General features: G+C 35.8%; 1 protein-coding gene across 1 annotated transcript in view; it reads right to left on the reverse strand.

Annotated features, from left to right (window-relative positions):
* Positions 1–1,772: 1,772 nt before the first annotated feature.
* Positions 1,773–16,914, reverse strand: part of ZCWPW2 (zinc finger CW-type and PWWP domain containing 2) — a 162,228-nt gene continuing 147,086 nt past the window's right edge. Inside the window, exons 12-16 of the mRNA XM_058182728.1 lie at positions 12,845–12,903; positions 10,972–11,027; positions 7,045–7,112; positions 3,862–3,983; positions 1,773–2,156 (exon numbers count right to left, since the gene is read on the reverse strand). Of these exons, the coding sequence (XP_058038711.1) occupies positions 1,980–2,156; positions 3,862–3,983; positions 7,045–7,112; positions 10,972–11,027; positions 12,845–12,903 (482 nt within the window). The 3' untranslated portion in view covers positions 1,773–1,979. The remainder of the gene's footprint in view (positions 2,157–3,861; positions 3,984–7,044; positions 7,113–10,971; positions 11,028–12,844; positions 12,904–16,914) is intronic.

Consider the following 16,914-nt stretch of genomic DNA (forward strand, 5'->3'; position numbering starts at 1 on the left):
AAGAAAGGAATTTGGAATATATGAATGAAGTGATGAAAAAATATTTATTTATTGAAACTTGCATAAAATGTGCTTTACAATTGTGTCACTAATACAAAATTCCATGCCAACACAATTGCAAAAGGTTAATCTTCCTTCTCTATTCATAATTCTTGTTATGTAAGATATTTTATTAAGTATGTAAAGGGCCAAACTTATATTATATTGGAATTCTTAGCCAGATTGCTACGGAGGTATACCCAGTGATTCTACTCCATCACTTTCCCAGGCTGACTATCACATAGATTTTATTTAAATAAATAAATAAGTTTTGCAGAATACTGAATGTGCTCATATATGATATAAAAAGGAACAGAAATATTTTCAAGTTGAACTCAGCTCCCAACAACTGCATCCTTGTAGGAGTTGTTTCTTTTACTAAGAAGTGATTCATTATTGCCTTTTTCAAGGTATTTTTTTAACACTCTAACCTAACCAGCATGTATATAATACCTAAATCAACACATCTGGCCTTATGAATAGATGTGTACCTATGAAGGAAAAGTACCTTTCTTGTTTGCATTTGATGCAGCAAATATTATTATCTGATTTATTTTGTACATAAAGAAAATTCTTGTATATGATCATTTGCTTACTACAATTCTTAATGTACTTCTGATTCATAAAATGGTGTAATGTACTCATCTAACAGTATACAGATATCTCACAAATGAGGAATATATACTTACATGGTTTGAACTCAAGAATATACTCATTTTGTTTATACACATCAGGGGTGAAATCCAGCAGGTTCTGACAGGTTCTGGAGAACCGGTAGTGAAAATTTTGAGTAGTTCGGAGAACCAGCAAATACCACCTCTGGTTGGCCCCAGAGTGGGGTGGGAATGGGGATTTTGCAATATTCTTCCCCCAGGAGCGGGGAGGGAATGGGGATTTTGCAGTATCCTTCCCCTGCCACGCCCACCAAGCCACACCACGCCCACCAAGCCATGCCCACAGAACCGGTAGTAAAAAAATTTGGATTTCACCACTAATACACATGTATATTTTGTACATATGCTAAAGGCAGCATAGTTAAAATAAATGTCCAAAATTACATTTCTTATTCTATCCCTTAAATTTATGTTAAAAATGAAATTGAATGAGACAAGAATGGTAAGTTTTCTAGATTGCTTAAATTAAGTGTCAAAACTGTAATCTTAATTATTAGAACAAAAAGGTTGTGATAAAATTAAATCATATAGAGACCTTCTGCCTTTTAATGATCTTTCTAAGTACACATTTTGCAAGTCAGAAGTTTGTGAGAGGCATATGAGACCAATTTCATGGCTATTAGGAAATCACACCAGAGTATCCGTTTTCTATTCTCTATAGAGAATTTCTATTCTATATTCTATATTCTATAGAATTTCTATTCTATATTCTATATTCTCTCTATAGAGAATTTCTATTCTCTATATGAGAAAATAGTTCCTGCTCTAGGTAGGAATAAAAAGAGTTTACAGCAATTGATAGCTTTATTGAAAACAGCCCAGTTAGAATTATATTTATGGATCTATGGTGTGATCTATCAACGGCTCTTACCAAAGAAATTCATATAATTATTTAAAATTGAAATTTTCATAACGATTTCCTGAAAAATTATACATAAACTGATTTGCTGGAAAGCTTCAGAAATTCAAAGTGATCTTAGAAACTCTCTAGATTGAAGTATGATTAATCTTTATTTTCAATCTAATTTTTACAGAAAACAATATCTTAAAGTACACAACATTGCTATTAACTTTCACTTATCATATTTATACAGTAATATGGACTACATGGGAATAAATTTTAGCAACAAATATAACCCCTTGTTAAAGTAAATCTAACTCCATGTAACCTATATTGTTGAACTACTTTTAAGATTCTCCCACTATATGTGAAAAAGGATGTTTTCTAAAGCTATAAACAATATAGCAGATTCTCTCTTATTGGTGCTACAAGCTGCCTTGGAAGTCAGCCATTAAAGAATCTATTTCTTTAAACTGTTCTGTTATACTCTCTATGCATTGTCCAGCCACGAGAGCTTTCCCGTCAATTATAATACAGTCTTCTTCAGTGTTGATTTCCATTGGTCTTCTTTCTTCGCTAACTTCTAAACAGCAGTTAAGTATCTAGAGCCAAAAAAGAAAAAGACTTCATTCATATTGTGACTAAATTATGTAACTTTGCAACTATTTTTAACGAAGATGGAAGGACACACTAATTCCCACAATGAAAGAATTGATGGTGAAGGTGATAGAGTTAGCATAGATAGTGAAACTGACTGTTTCAATTAAATAATTTATCTAGTTTTGTTTCTAATTGGAAACTGCTTCTGGATTTTTTTCTACAAACTGACAGAAAATGAAACTTACTTTGGGTTTTGATTATTAGAGTTGTTTTGTAATTATAGAAATCATTTGTCTTGTTGTGAAATGTAAAGCAACAGGTTGATGTTGTATTGTTTTTATTATCTACCGCATCAAGGACAATCAGAAGTCATTACTTTTTTCTTGTCTTTTTGTCTTTTTTTCTTATTTTTATAACTTTTGTTTCTTTAATATTTTTATTTTATAATAAAACTTAATAAAATATAGTAATGCCGCAACTCAGTGCACTTGATTCAACAAGAGATGGTTCATTATATTTGTACAGCTGATGATTAGGTTCACACTTCCTGCTAACCTATAAAGTGGTTTGTCTTATTTTTATTTTTGCTAAACACATTTCTTGATTCACTACATTGCAGTCTGCAAACAAGATTTAATCTAGCTAAATCTCATAGTTAACAAAGCATTATTTAAAAACAATTATACTTTGAGAATATAAATATAAATGTGAATAAAAAACCACAGTACAATACTCATTTACTGAATAATTTAGCTATTTCTTGATGGAAATATAATATTTCAACTGAAAATTCTGTGCTGGATCCAGATCTATTGAGATATTCAAATGAAAGAAATAGGGCTAATTTAAAATCTATCAGTTTTGTGAACTGGATAGTCAAGTTTATTAATACATGTTTTAATTGTTTCTATTGCTGTTCACTTGGTCTGTTATAGACACAGTCTTGTGGATTGCGATTCAACTAGAATTTGTTGGAAAATTGTGTAACAGATGTAACATATATAAATGAGTAAATCTACCTGTAATGCTATAGAATTTCCACATTACTATTAAGTGTATAGCAAACAATTTAAAATAATAATATTTTTTTAAAATACACAAACTATTTAGAATATGGCCATACTTTTTGGTCTCAACATAATCCTGGAAATAGTCAACATGTGGATTAATATAAAGTTGTTTCAATAGAGCCTAAATAAATTAATATAGAATTATTTTGTAATATATGTGGAAAATGTCCATAAGTAAACATAAATAATTATACATGCATATAGCACTCTCTTTCTTTATAAATGAATTTTTGCACTGTCACATATTCCTCCTGCCATTTAAAAAACATATAAAGGGTGGAAGAATAGTATTAAAATGACAATTGTTTTTTATTTTACCCAAAATAAAAAGATGCTCACTTGTCAGTATACTGGTATCCTACTGATAATTATTTTATTTATTCACTAAAATATGTTTATTTGAAAGATATATACTTTTATTTCTCAAATTAACAGTGGAATTATTTCTTTTCATGTTTGAAGTGAACATTTTTTGCAAATGCATTCTAAAATCGGCCTAGCCCCATATGTACTTATTCCAACTATGTCTCACTGATTTCAATGGGACTTACCCTTAGATAAGCATGCATTGCATTTTATCTCTCCCCCCCACCCCGCATTAGTAGCAGATTCTGGACTTCTAGTTAATAATTCATACCTTTTCTCTTTCATTATTGTCCTCTCCATTCCCAGATGATTCCAAATAAGGTTTGGAGGTGACTAATGCTTGACTAAGAATTTGATCCAAGTCTTTCAGTATAATTTTTGTCTCTGTTACAACTAAAAACATGCAATAATATTTTCAATAAAAATATAAAATTATATTACCACAATTCTATAGATTGCTTAATTTAATTCAGCTACTTTAACAGGCATTAACTGGAAATATCAGTCATTACAATTGCTTATGTTTCATATGTTAATTTATTAATAAATTCATTTTAAAATGAATTTTAAAATTTATTCTACTGATAATACTAATGTGTAATTTCAAAAAATGAATGCCTAAAAATTATTGCAGGATAGTTTCCAAGTTTAATTGAATGGGAACATACATTCTGTCAATAACATATTTTCAGCAATTTTTTTAAATGCCTATTTTTAGAGACCCATAGTTATTAAGGAAGAATAATTTGTCTATAATAAGCAATAAATGGGCACATAGCTGTTTGTGGTGTGTCAGTTTGAAATAGGCTTATTTTGGAACATAGCTACTCTCAATTCCCTGGAACTGACTTAAAATGAGAAGAGATGAAGACTCCTGAAGAAGAGAAAGGTTACCATTCAGTGAGCCAGCAAAACTCACAAAGGAGGAATATCTAACATGCCACTGCTTTTTTTCACCATTTTGCTCTTTGTCCCATTAATTTCAAATGTATTTAGGATTAACAAGATAGAATCTAATTTTGTATGAATCATCTGCATGAAAAGTTTACTTATATTTTTTTATTTATTGTACCTTTTTACATGAATTAAAAACAACTAATATAAAACACCCTTCTCAAACATTATTCCCATAACAACTTTCCAGAATTTTCTTGGACAAGACATTGTGGCTAGTCCAGTCTTTAATTTTCTAAAGCATTCAAATGCTTGAGCATTTAAATGACAATATTTAAACATAGAAATAGGAATAGCAACTTCATTCACTATACTTTTATTTATTTTTCTTCCAGGGACTAATTTGAATTTTTCCTGCTGTAATCTGAATTTGTTTCACTATAAACAACCATTTCATTGCTTGTTGTTGCATTATTAATTTTATATATGTTTAGAAACAATTGTATTTGAAGACTTTTTAAAAAACAGAATTCTAATCATGTGACCATGGAGATACCGCAATAGTTATAAGTATGAAGTATCGTCATAAATCTCTTTTTCAGTGCATAGTAACTTGAACAATCATTTAAAGAATAGTTGTAAATCAAGGACTATGTTGCATGAGGAGGGGCTAATGCATGACTTGGGTCTTTTGAATAGTGATGGTGGGTTCAAAGTTGCCAGAAAGAGAATTTGTCCATACTGACTCACACTTATGAATCTGAACCAGCATTCAGGGAATAATCATTAGCAAAGAGAGAGTCAGAACTTCATTTTGGTAATTAAGCTATTACTGCATTCATATTAATTCATTTGCATGCTTGTATAGAAATAGATTTATGTTTTATACTAGGTATTCCAAACCAATCTTTCTGCTTTCTAAGCAGATAGTGATGAAGCTATCATGATTTTTATTTATTATAGGCCTTTTGAAGGCTGAATATATATTTTTTGTATTCTCTTATGCATCAGTTCATATCACATTTGCCAAATGTATATAACTTTTTGCCAAATATTGCATTCATAGGGAATGTTATACATTTCCCCTAAAATTTGGAAATGGCTCTTCATTATTTATAACCGTTCATGCCATATTATTAACATCTGAATGCCTATTTCCATACACACTCATGTTTAAACTAAATTTTGCCACTTCATATTATGACATATTTTATTTATAATTAAACCTTTGCTTTGATTTGCATGAAGCGTTCATTTATTATAGTCCACAGATAATGGAAATAAAACCACAGCTCTGTTTTACATCAAATATGTTCACACATCTATTCATGTTAGGATCTCTAATCTAAATACTACCTTGCAAGTCAATATTTTTTGTCATTAATTGCAAATTACATGCAATGGTATTGCATGCAGAACTAAAGTAACAAATGTCCCAGAAAAATACATAATAATTTTATATAAAATGTTAGAATTTCATAAAATTAAAAAATGCTTCCTAAGTTTTAAACTAAATTCTTTCAGCCCAAATAAATGCATCTGCTTTGACCATTCTATAAAACACTTATGATATTTTAATTATCTGTGTGACTTTACTCTGAAATACATAAAAATAATTACCGGTAAATCATTTAGTGATTAGATTCTATTGTAATATGCAAAAGGTTGGGAAAATCTACCCGTTTATCATATACAGCTTTTTACTTACGATTGTTGCAACATCCCTATGTAATCAAAATTCACAGAGTCATGTCATCACCTTTTGTAACCTTCTGACAAGCAAAATAAATGGGGAAGCCAGGTTTACTTAACAAAGATCGATCGATTGATCGATCAATATGATATGATTTAGTTCTGGTGTGCCTTTTCCATTTTCAGAAATAAAGATTATGTCACCCTGGAACTTTCATAGTTCATAACTCCTACAAATTAACCTCAATTAATTTATGGGACTCTAAAAACAATTATCTTAACATTGAAAGTAGAAATAGATAAAAGATGCTAAATCAGAGGAATTACAAGCTATTTTATCATAAATATTCAACTGATATCATTAAATTTCATGTATCTTTTGTTAAATAATTATTAATGTTTTCTATAAATTACCTTAAAATATTGATTTTTAAGGAATGTTTGATACAAGCTTTAGAGCAGTTTTCTCAAATGGCAATTTTAAGATATAGAAATTTCAATCACAAAATTCTCCAGCTGACTATTTAGAGCTTTAAAGAAATGCTGTTTTAGAGCTTACATTTCCTTGGATCTCATTTATTTTACAGTAATATTCTATAGCACAATATGATACGCATTCTATTCAGAAGAAAATATAACCAAATCCTGTGGTGTTTACTTGCACGTAATCTTTTAAGTTAAACCCCAATATCGATATATTTTAGAATATTGGTAAACTATGCAGACATTTTATACTTACGGTACCTTCTTTTTTCAGAATAGCCTGACAAACATAATAAATATAATACTTCTTTTTTTTCAAAATAAAGCTCTGCTTTCTATACCATAAAAATTGCATAGTTCTGTACTTGAATATATGAACACCAACCTAGGCTTTCTTTTGATAGGATATCTTCTGACCTTGCTATTTTGCAAGGATATGTTAACATTCTTTGCCTGAAAATTGAGAAAGTTGTTAGTATTTGTTCTGAATCAACAATCAAGAATAACCCGATAACATAAATAGTTAAAATCCAGACTTAGTTAAATTAGGAGTAGACCCACTGAGAACAGTAAGTTATAAGCTAAAAATGAATTTGAATTGCAACCTATTTCTCACTATGATTGTTTCATCTAATAAAAATATTGATAACTATTTATGAATAGTACAATTTTATTAAAACTCGTATTAATTCTTTTAAGCACACCTTACATGATATCTGCATTGTGAAACATATTATAAGTTATTATATTTTTCAGTATAAGACGCATGCCCCCCAACAAAGGTGGGTGGAAATGCCTGTGCGTCTTATACACCGAATGTTGCCAAAGTCCCATCCACCTGCCAGCTTCCACCCTTCAGCCATTTTCAGCCTCTGTGCATTATGTTTTTGACCTCCATGCGTTATGTTTTTGGGCTCTACATGCTCCATTTTAGACCCATTCCAGGCTGCAGCGATCACCACAGCACATCACCACCAATCGCCACCTCTGTGAGTCATGTTTTCAGCCTCCATGCATCGCATTTTTGGTCTCTACATGTTCGGCCTCCGTGTGTCGCATTTTCGGCCTCTACACACACCATTTTTGGCCTCTGTGCATCATGTTTTCGGCTGTTTCAGGCAGTGGGGATCAGTGGCAGCAGGGATTTTGGCCACCTGGAAAGGCCAAAAACACAATACGCAGAGGCCAAAAAACAGGGTGTGCAGAGGCCGCAAATGCGACACATGGAGGCCAAAAATGTGATGCACATAGGCCAAAAATGTGATGCACGGAGGCTGAAAACATGATGTGTGGAGGTGGCGATTGGTGGCGATGTGCTGTGGCAATTCAGCAGCCTGGAATGGGTCTAAAATGGAGCATGCGGAGACCCAAAACATGACACACTGAGGCCCAAAATGTGATGCACGGAGGCTAAAAATGAGACATGCAGAGGTGGCGATGGGCTGTGATGATCCCCGCAGCCTGGAACAACTGATTTGTCGTATTCTGGGAGGCTGATCAACCATCAATTAGCTTCTCATGCTGAATCAGGCTGAAATAGCATACTGAAGCTGACCAGGCTGTTTACTGTTTGCTGCAAGGATGCTAGCCAGATGAATACTCTGCTGGTAGGCAGAGACAGATTTTTTTTTCTTATTTTCCTCCCCAAAAACTAATGTGCATCTTATACTCCGGAGCATCTTATACTCCGAAAAATATGGTATATTGCTTATTTAGTTTGAATTACTATATTTTTTGGACTATAAAACACTCCGGATTATAAAATGCACCTAGCTTTTGGGGAGGAAAACAAGAAAAAAAAACCTGCCTCTGCTTCCCAGTAATTTGCCTCCTTGCAGCAAAAAGCAAACAGCCTGGTTAGCTTCAGCACAGCCTGATTTAGCATAAGTAGCTGATTGGTGGTTGAGGATTTCTGCTGCCCATTGACACCAGGGCTGCCCATTGCCACTGCCACCCATCGTCGCCTCCAAGTGTCCCATTTTCAGGCTCTGCACTTCCCATTTTTGGCCTCTGCATGCCCATTTTTGGCTTCTGTGAGTCCCATTTTTGGCCCATTCCAGGCATTCCTCAGCCTGGAACAGCTGATCAGTAGTATTCTGGGAATCAGATCCAACCACCAATCAGTTGCTCATGCTAAATCAGGCTGTGCTGAAGCTGACTTAGCTGTTTGCTCTTTGCTGCAAGGAGGCAAATTGCTGGAAAGCAGAGGCCAAAGGGTGCGGGCTGGCGGGTGGGTGGGGCTTTGGCAAAATTTGTTCTATAAGACGCACAGTCATTTCCATCCACTTTTTGGGGGGAGGGGGGAGTGCATCTTAGAGTCTGAAAAATATGGTAGATTTTTGTCACTAACATTTTCTACAAATCCTGAAATTTAGTTGCCGGTCTACCAATCAAGCTAGAGTCTACATTGTATATAAAATGTATATAAATCTATATAAATGTATATAAAATAACTTAAAGTAGCAAAATAAACTCTTGAAAGTTATGTATTTTATGTAACTTTGATTGGTAAACCACTATGAATATATGAATTGAACTCAGACTATGCATTTTTAGATACAGATCTCTTCTGTATCTAAGATTTCTTTCAAATAAAGTGTTTCCTTTTAAGCCTTAAAACATAGTTCATTATTTTGGAAAAAAAATACAGATTGCGTTGGAATGTACATTATTTATTTATTAGAATATTTCTGTTCTGTCTTGCACTCAAATATTTCTGAGATTGCTAATAAAACTTTTAAGTTGATTAGCATAATGTGATGAATTCAGATTTAGTAGCGTACATAATAGATCCTCTGAAATATATTACTAATTTAGAGCACAATCCTACAGTATACAAGAGTGGTAATTATGGAGTAAGAATCAACTCAAAAATTATTTTTTTCTTCCCAAGAAGGCTTGGAAATTAGTATTTCCTAATATGTGAAATCATGCCAAGAATAAAATGGGAGAAGAGCACTAGAGAAGAGACTGCTACATTAAAAGCCTTTCCAGCTAAGACATCACTAAAATAAGCTTTAGTGGATTGTAAGAGAGAACTCAGAAAAGGGAAGAAATGAAGAAGAAATGTACTTTATCCCTCACTTCTTTCCTGTCAGCAATTGGGCATGGACTTTAAGCTTTACCAAGCAAGATTATTCTGCTAAGAATTTTCAGTGGCATTACTTTTTCCAATGCAAGCCTGGCACAGAGCCTTCCCAAGCTTCAGTTGTCTTTTTCCAAGCCAGAATGCATTAGTCCAGGGGTTCCCAACCCCCAGGTCGCAGACCGCTACAGGCCATAACCTATTCAGATCTGGGCCATGCAAGCGCACAGCTTGACTTGCGCAAGCGACGGCCCAGGGTGCACACACGCAAACATGCATGCAACTCAACTTGCACAAGCCAAGCTGCATGCACATGCACTCCAGCCCACCAGCCTGCCACTCCTGCAAGTCAAACTGTGTGCATATGCCAGCCCACTGCTTGCGTGGCCCAGTTTCTCTCCCACCCAGCCGGGCCGCCAAGCTGCAAAGTTGGGGACTGCTGCACTAGTCTTATTAAGTGTTAATACGGTGTATCTTTCCATTAAAACTAGTTGGTTGTTCAGCTGCAAGGACTAGACTATAGTGTCAATTATGCTAACATTCTTAACTATATTATTTTCTTCTGTACAGCAATTCTTAGTGAAAGTTTGCTTTCAGTCTGGGCAACCAGAAGGTGGCTCATTAATACATTCATGTGGCATGAATAGCAGGCACATTGATTGCCCAGCAATATAGTAAGCCAAAGAAATGTCTGGAAGTTATAGAATTAAGATTTGAAGATAGATTCCTGGCATCCTGCAAAATCCTTTTGAAGAATGGAATATGATTCAGGATGGAACAGCATGATATATGCTGGATGTAAGCATTCTATCATGTTTAGTGTGCTTTTGAAATCTAGAGTGGGTGAAACCTAGAGATAGGGATTTTCAGCTATTGGCTATGAATTTAATGTATATTAGATACCATACTAAAATAGTGGGTTCCTATGGCTTTTAAGAGTTTTGATGTTAACACCACAGTTGATGACACTGATATGATTTGCTGAAACTGAAATACAATGCTGATTTATTTATTTAATCATTTCATTGTAACTTTTTAAATATGCTGTATATCACTCTATTTTTTAAAAATCATAGGCCAGGCTAAGTATATTTAAATAAATAAAAGTCATATAGGTCTTATATCCTGGAAAATCAAGATATATGAATTCACTATCCATATTTTTGAATCTTTCCTTGTCTAGTGAAAATCACAGTAGACCATCAGAGAATAACCAAAGAAACTTACTTTCTTTCATTTCTGCAGCTAGTTTTCTTCCCACATTTTTTTGTACATCTTTTAATCTGAAAAATAGATAATTTTTGAATACACAGTATATTTAACGGCAGTCAACAGCTGTTTCAGAAGTATATAGTTTACCTTTTTAATTTCAACAGCTGTTCCCTCATAGATGTTATTTTTTATTATTTGAAAATCAGATTTAATGGGTAAATTCACTCATTTTATTAAATTATATATTTCAGCCTTGTATTTTTTATTTACATATATTATATACATGTATAATAGGGTGTTGGAAAAGCTTTTTTGTTTTCTCATGGCTATATAATCACAATTTTTTATATATCTAAACCATAACTTTGATTAATTATAGTTAACATATGATTAAGTCATAACTGATTAAAGCTTATGTTAAATTAATTAAAAATTAATGACAGTTTGTCACTCCACAAGAATGATCAAATAATAAACTATGCAATAAACGTTTTTGAAATTCTCTTGGAGATATATATATATATATATGGATGTAGGTCTTTGGTACTTCGGGTTTTCTCCCGCGTAAAATTGGAAGTGTGTTGGCGACGTATCGACAAAGTCTCATTCGTCATCTTCAGGCTTCAGCTTCATGCTTCTGGGAGCAATGTGTGATTGCAGCTGTTTCTTCCTTTTTAACTGCTAGTGGGGGTTTGGACTGATTGGGTGGGAGTTTGGCTGTGCTCTGATTGGATGGGGGGGTTTTGTGCTCTGATTGGCTGGGGGTGTGTCCTGTTTGGGTGGGGGCTTGGTTGTGCTCAGATTAGTCTGAGTTGCAGGGGGATTTGAGCTGGTGTTTGGCTTTGTGGTCGTGGTCGTGTTACATCTTCATAGTGCGTGTCAGTCTGCTGCGTGTATGGATTGGAGGGGTTTGAAATGGCTAATGTTGCAGCTGTGGTCTGGCTTCTGGTCCTTGGTTGTGCTTCATGATCAGTGTGGGTTTGGGTCTGCTTTCCAGGTGGATGTGTGGTGGTGACATCCTGTGTGGATCTCGTGAGTATGGGTCTAGTGTCATTCCTCGTGTTAGGGACTCGTTTGTCAATATGGGCGGGTTTCCAAATAGCTGGTAGGCGGGAGGTATCATCTCATTTGTTCATGCTGTGTGGGTGTTCTTCTATCTCGATGGCTTCTCTGATTATTCTGTTGTTAAAGTGTTCAGTTTTGGCGATAATTCTGGTCTTTTTAAAGTCAATAGGACTTTAAGCTTTAAAGCTTTAAAGCCACAGGACACGATATTGTCTTTAAAAAGACCATATATAGTCTCCTAGAAGCACGAAGCTGTAAACACCTAGCCTGAAGATGACGAAAGGGATTTCGTCGAAACGTCGCCAAGACACTTCCAATTTTACGCGGGAGAAAACCTGAATAACCAAAGTCCTACATATATATATATATATATATACATGTATGTATGTATGTATGTATGTATGTATGTATGTATGTATATGAGAGATTAAATGAACCTGAAGCTTCTGGTATCTAATCCATATCATGCAAAAAATATCAGAAATGGTGTTCAAAGGCTATGCCATACCAGTATAGTTACTATACTAACTATAGTATTTTTCTTCAGGTATTTATTCCCTTTCATTTTCCTCACCCAAAATCAAATAGTTTTCTTTAAATTTATGAAGCATAGAAGAATAAAATGAATTAATTATATCCATTTTCATTCTAATATAAAATGCGTATAAAATAAGTTACTAAATTCATCAAGCTGTCCAACATATTTCATATCAATAAAAATTAATACAATATTACTATTTAGAAAGAACAGCTACAACAAATATTGCAAAACAAGTTGTCCAATAATCAGTTAAAACTGTAAGAATTTATATTTAAATCTTACCATTTTTCTACAGTCTATTTTATCAGTTTTTCTTTGGGCGTCTTTGTCATTTACTGTATCTAAAAATCATTATAAGGATAATTAAGGAACAATTGAATCATAATGACTTACAAAAGATTTTATATGATTGTTTTTGATCTATTTCAATTCTTACGTTATAAATGCAATGATATTATGGAAATAGGAATCTACAACAAAACTACTTAACTATCACATAGTGGGCTGTGATACCATGTTTTCTGGAGGAACAGGCCCAATTCAGAACTTGGTAATCTTACATGATAAATAGAACCTGATGTCTGTAGTAAGTACCCAAAGATGCAATCTGTGAAATATTGATCATTATAGAGATATAGCTGTAGGAACTCGTATTTCATTAAAGGTTACATCCATTATGTAAAATGTACAGATTCCTTAAGTGAATAACTCAAATTATTCTGAGCTGGGTATTTATTTATTCTCTTATTTATGAAATTTCTGTTGATTTGATGTAGGAATCATTAGTATCTAGCAGTATTAATATTGTGTAAAGATACTATCATTAATTTAGAATAGAATAACAGAGTTGGAAGGGACCTTGGAGGTCTTCTAGTCAAACTCCCTGCTTAGGCAGAAAACCCTACACCAAATGGTGTTGGTTATCCAACATCTTAAAAATTTCCAGTGTTGAAGCATTCACAACTTCTGCAGGCAAGTTGTTCCACTTTATTTATTTATTTATTTATTTATTTATTTATTTATTTATTAATCAAATTTCTAGACCGCCCTTCTCCCGAAGGACTCAGGGCGGTGTACAGCCATATTAAAATACATAGATAGACAATGAATTTAAAATAATTTTAAAATGAAATATTTAACCGGCCAATTGAACTAAAAATAACAAAACCAATTAAAATCAGTATAAAGTTTAAAATTTAAAATTTAAAAGCTAAAAAATCTAATCCAGTCCTGCGCACCTAAATAAGTGTGTTTTAAGTTCACGACGGAAGGTTCTAAGGTCCGAGAGTTGGCGAAGTCCTGGGGGGAGCTCGTTCCAGAGGGCGGGAGCCCCCGCAGAGAAGGCCCTTCCCCTGGGTGTCGCCAGACGACACTGCCTAGCTGACGGCACCCTGAGGAGTCCCTCTCTGTGAGAGCGCACGGGTCGGTGAGAGGTATTCGGTAGCAGAAGGCGGTCCCGTAAATAGCCCGGCCCTATGCCATGGAGCGCTTTAAAGGTGATCACCAACACCTTGAAGCGCACCCGGAAGGCCACAGGTAGCCAGTGCAGTCTGCGCAGGATAGGTGTCACCCGGGAGCCACGAGGGGCTCCTTCTATCACCCGCGCAGCCGCATTCTGGACTAACTGCAGTCTCCGGATGCCCTTCAAGGGGAGCCCCATGTAGAGAGCATTGCAGTAATCTAGGCGAGACGTCACGAGGGCGTGAGTGACCGTGCATAGGGCATCCTGGTCTAGAAAGGGGCGCAACTGGCGCACCAGGCGAACCTGGTAAAAAGCTCTCCTGGAGACGGCCGCCAAATGATCTTCAAAGGACAGCCGTTCATCCAGGAGGACGCCCAAGTTGCGCACCCTCTCCATTGGGGCCAATGACTGCCTCAACAGTCAGCCGCGGCTGCAGCTGACTGTACCGGGATGCCGGCATCCACAGCCACTCTGTCTTGGAGGGATTGAGCCTGAGCCTGTTTCTCCCCATCCAGACCCGTACGGCTTCCAGACACCGGGACAGCACTTCGATAGCTTCATTGGGGTGGCCCGGTGTGGAAAAGTACAGCTGGGTGTCATCAGCGTACAGCTGGTACCTCACACCGAAGCCACTTATTGATTGTTCTAACTGTCAGGAAATTTCTCCTTAGTTCTAAGTTGCTTCTCTCCTTGATTAGTTTCCACCCATTGCTTCTTGTCCTACCCTTCAGGTGCTTTGGAGAATTGATTTCCTCTTCTTTGTGGCAGCCCCTGAGATATTGGAACATTGCTATCATGTCTCCCCTAGAACTCCTTTTCATTAAACTAGACATACCCAGTTCTGGCAACCATTCTTCATATGTTTTAGCCTCCAGTCTCCAGTCATTTTTGTTGCTCTTCTCTGCACTCTTTCTAAAGTTTGAACATCTTTTTTACATCATGGCAACCAAAACTGAATGCAGTATTCCAAGTGTGGTTTTACCAAGGCATTATAAAGTGATATTAATACTTCATGTGAACTTGATTCTATCCTTCTGTTTATGCAGCCCAGAACTGTGTTGGCTTTTTTGGCAGCTGCTGCACACTGCCGGCTCATATTTAAATGGTTGTCCACTAGGACTCCAAGATCCCTCTCACAGTTTCTACTATTGAGCAAGGTACCATATATATTGTATTTGTGCATTTTGTTATTCTTGCCTAAATGTAGAACCTTACTTTTTTCACCATTGAATTTCATTTTGTTAAATAGTGCCCAATGTTCAAGTCTGTCAAGATTCTTCAGTATCTTAAACCTATCTTTTGGAGTGTTGGCTATTCCTGCCAGCTTGGTGTCATCTGTAAATTTGATGAGCTCCCCATCTATCCCCTCATCCAAGTCATTGATGAAGATGTTGAAGAGTACTGGACCTAAAACAGAGCATTGGAGTACTCCGCTATGTCAGCTTTGGAAGCAGGAGGAGTTTATTTGGCTCCCAATTTCCAAACGTTCAAATCTTTCCAGGAGACCTGTAAGTGACTAGGATTTTATGGGAGTGGCCAGACTCCATTTCCCTGAATCTCCAGACCTCCCAGGTTTTCCGGTTCTCCATTGTGACTGGAAAGTGAGGAGGGGGGACTTTGCTTGCCTGGGAATGCCATGCTCCTCCAGAGATCTCACCTCTGGTCCCCTTTCAGGAGTCGGGTCAGACTGGCAACTTCTCCAGGAATCAGATCCCTTGGGCTGTGCTCCTAGCTCTTAAGCAGTTTCTGCAGCCTCAAGGCCCCGCACCACCTCTTCCGACGGGGAGAATCTGGTATCGATAAGTTTCTGAGCCTCTGTCCCCACTGCCCCCTCAAGGACTTCTTCTTCTTCTTTTCTTTCCATTTTCACTGGGTTTTCGCACCACCTTGGGATTTTGGCGGATGCTAACGGTCCCCCCAGAGGGGTGCCGCCATGCTCAAAAGAGTTTCGGTTTAATGTCAGCATTTCAGAAAACCCAACTTGCAGAAAAGACTCTGAAGCCAACATCTTTCAAAGTTCTTTTACTAGCATGGGTAAACTGGAACAGTTGGATGAAAACCAAAACTGGAGATTCCGGTTCCTCCCTCAGTAATACAAACCCCAAGATCTCCACCCTCATGACCCCTCTGCCGGTCACATGCTCCAATCCTCAACCATTCCATGTATTCAAGAATTGGTCTAGCAAATGTTTTATATGCTCTGGTTAGTAGTGTAATGTTTCTGGCGAAGAAGGTACGTAAGATTAAGTTTACAACTCTTAAAGCCTTTTTTGTGATGTAGTTGCAGTGGGCTTTGGCACTTAGATCATTTGATATGAAAACTCCAAGGTCTTTAATGGGGTGGGGTCATCTACAAGGTAATGTCCATCGAGCTTGTATTTAGTGTTCTGATTCTTTTTTCCAATGTGTAAGACAGAGCATTTGCTGGTTGAGATTTGGAGTTGCCAGATTTTTGACCATTCCGACACAAAGTCAAGGTCTTTTTGAAGGGTAGCCATATTGTTGGTAGTATTAAATAGTTTAACATCATCAGCAATGAGAACACAATTACTTGTAATATGGTCACAGAGGTCATTAATGTATAATATTTAGAGTTTGGTCCTAAAATGCTGCCTTGGGGGATGCTGCTATTGACAGGAGCAGGATTTGATAGGGCATTGCCTATTTTGACCACGTTGTCTGTTTGACAGGAACGCTGTTATCCAATTATGGAGGGATCCGGAGATGCCATAGGATTTTAATTTTAGGAGAAGTTTGTCATGTACCAATGAGTCAAAAGCTTTACAGAAGTCTATGTAAATTGCATCTATTGTTTTGCCTTGATCAAGATTTGTAGTCCATATGTTTTTGCAGTGAAGAAGTTGTAAATTACAGGATAATTTTTTTCTGA

The sequence above is a fragment of the Ahaetulla prasina genome, chromosome 4 (assembly GCF_028640845.1).
Source record: "Ahaetulla prasina isolate Xishuangbanna chromosome 4, ASM2864084v1, whole genome shotgun sequence".
NCBI classification, from domain to species: Eukaryota; Metazoa; Chordata; class Lepidosauria; order Squamata; family Colubridae; genus Ahaetulla; species Ahaetulla prasina.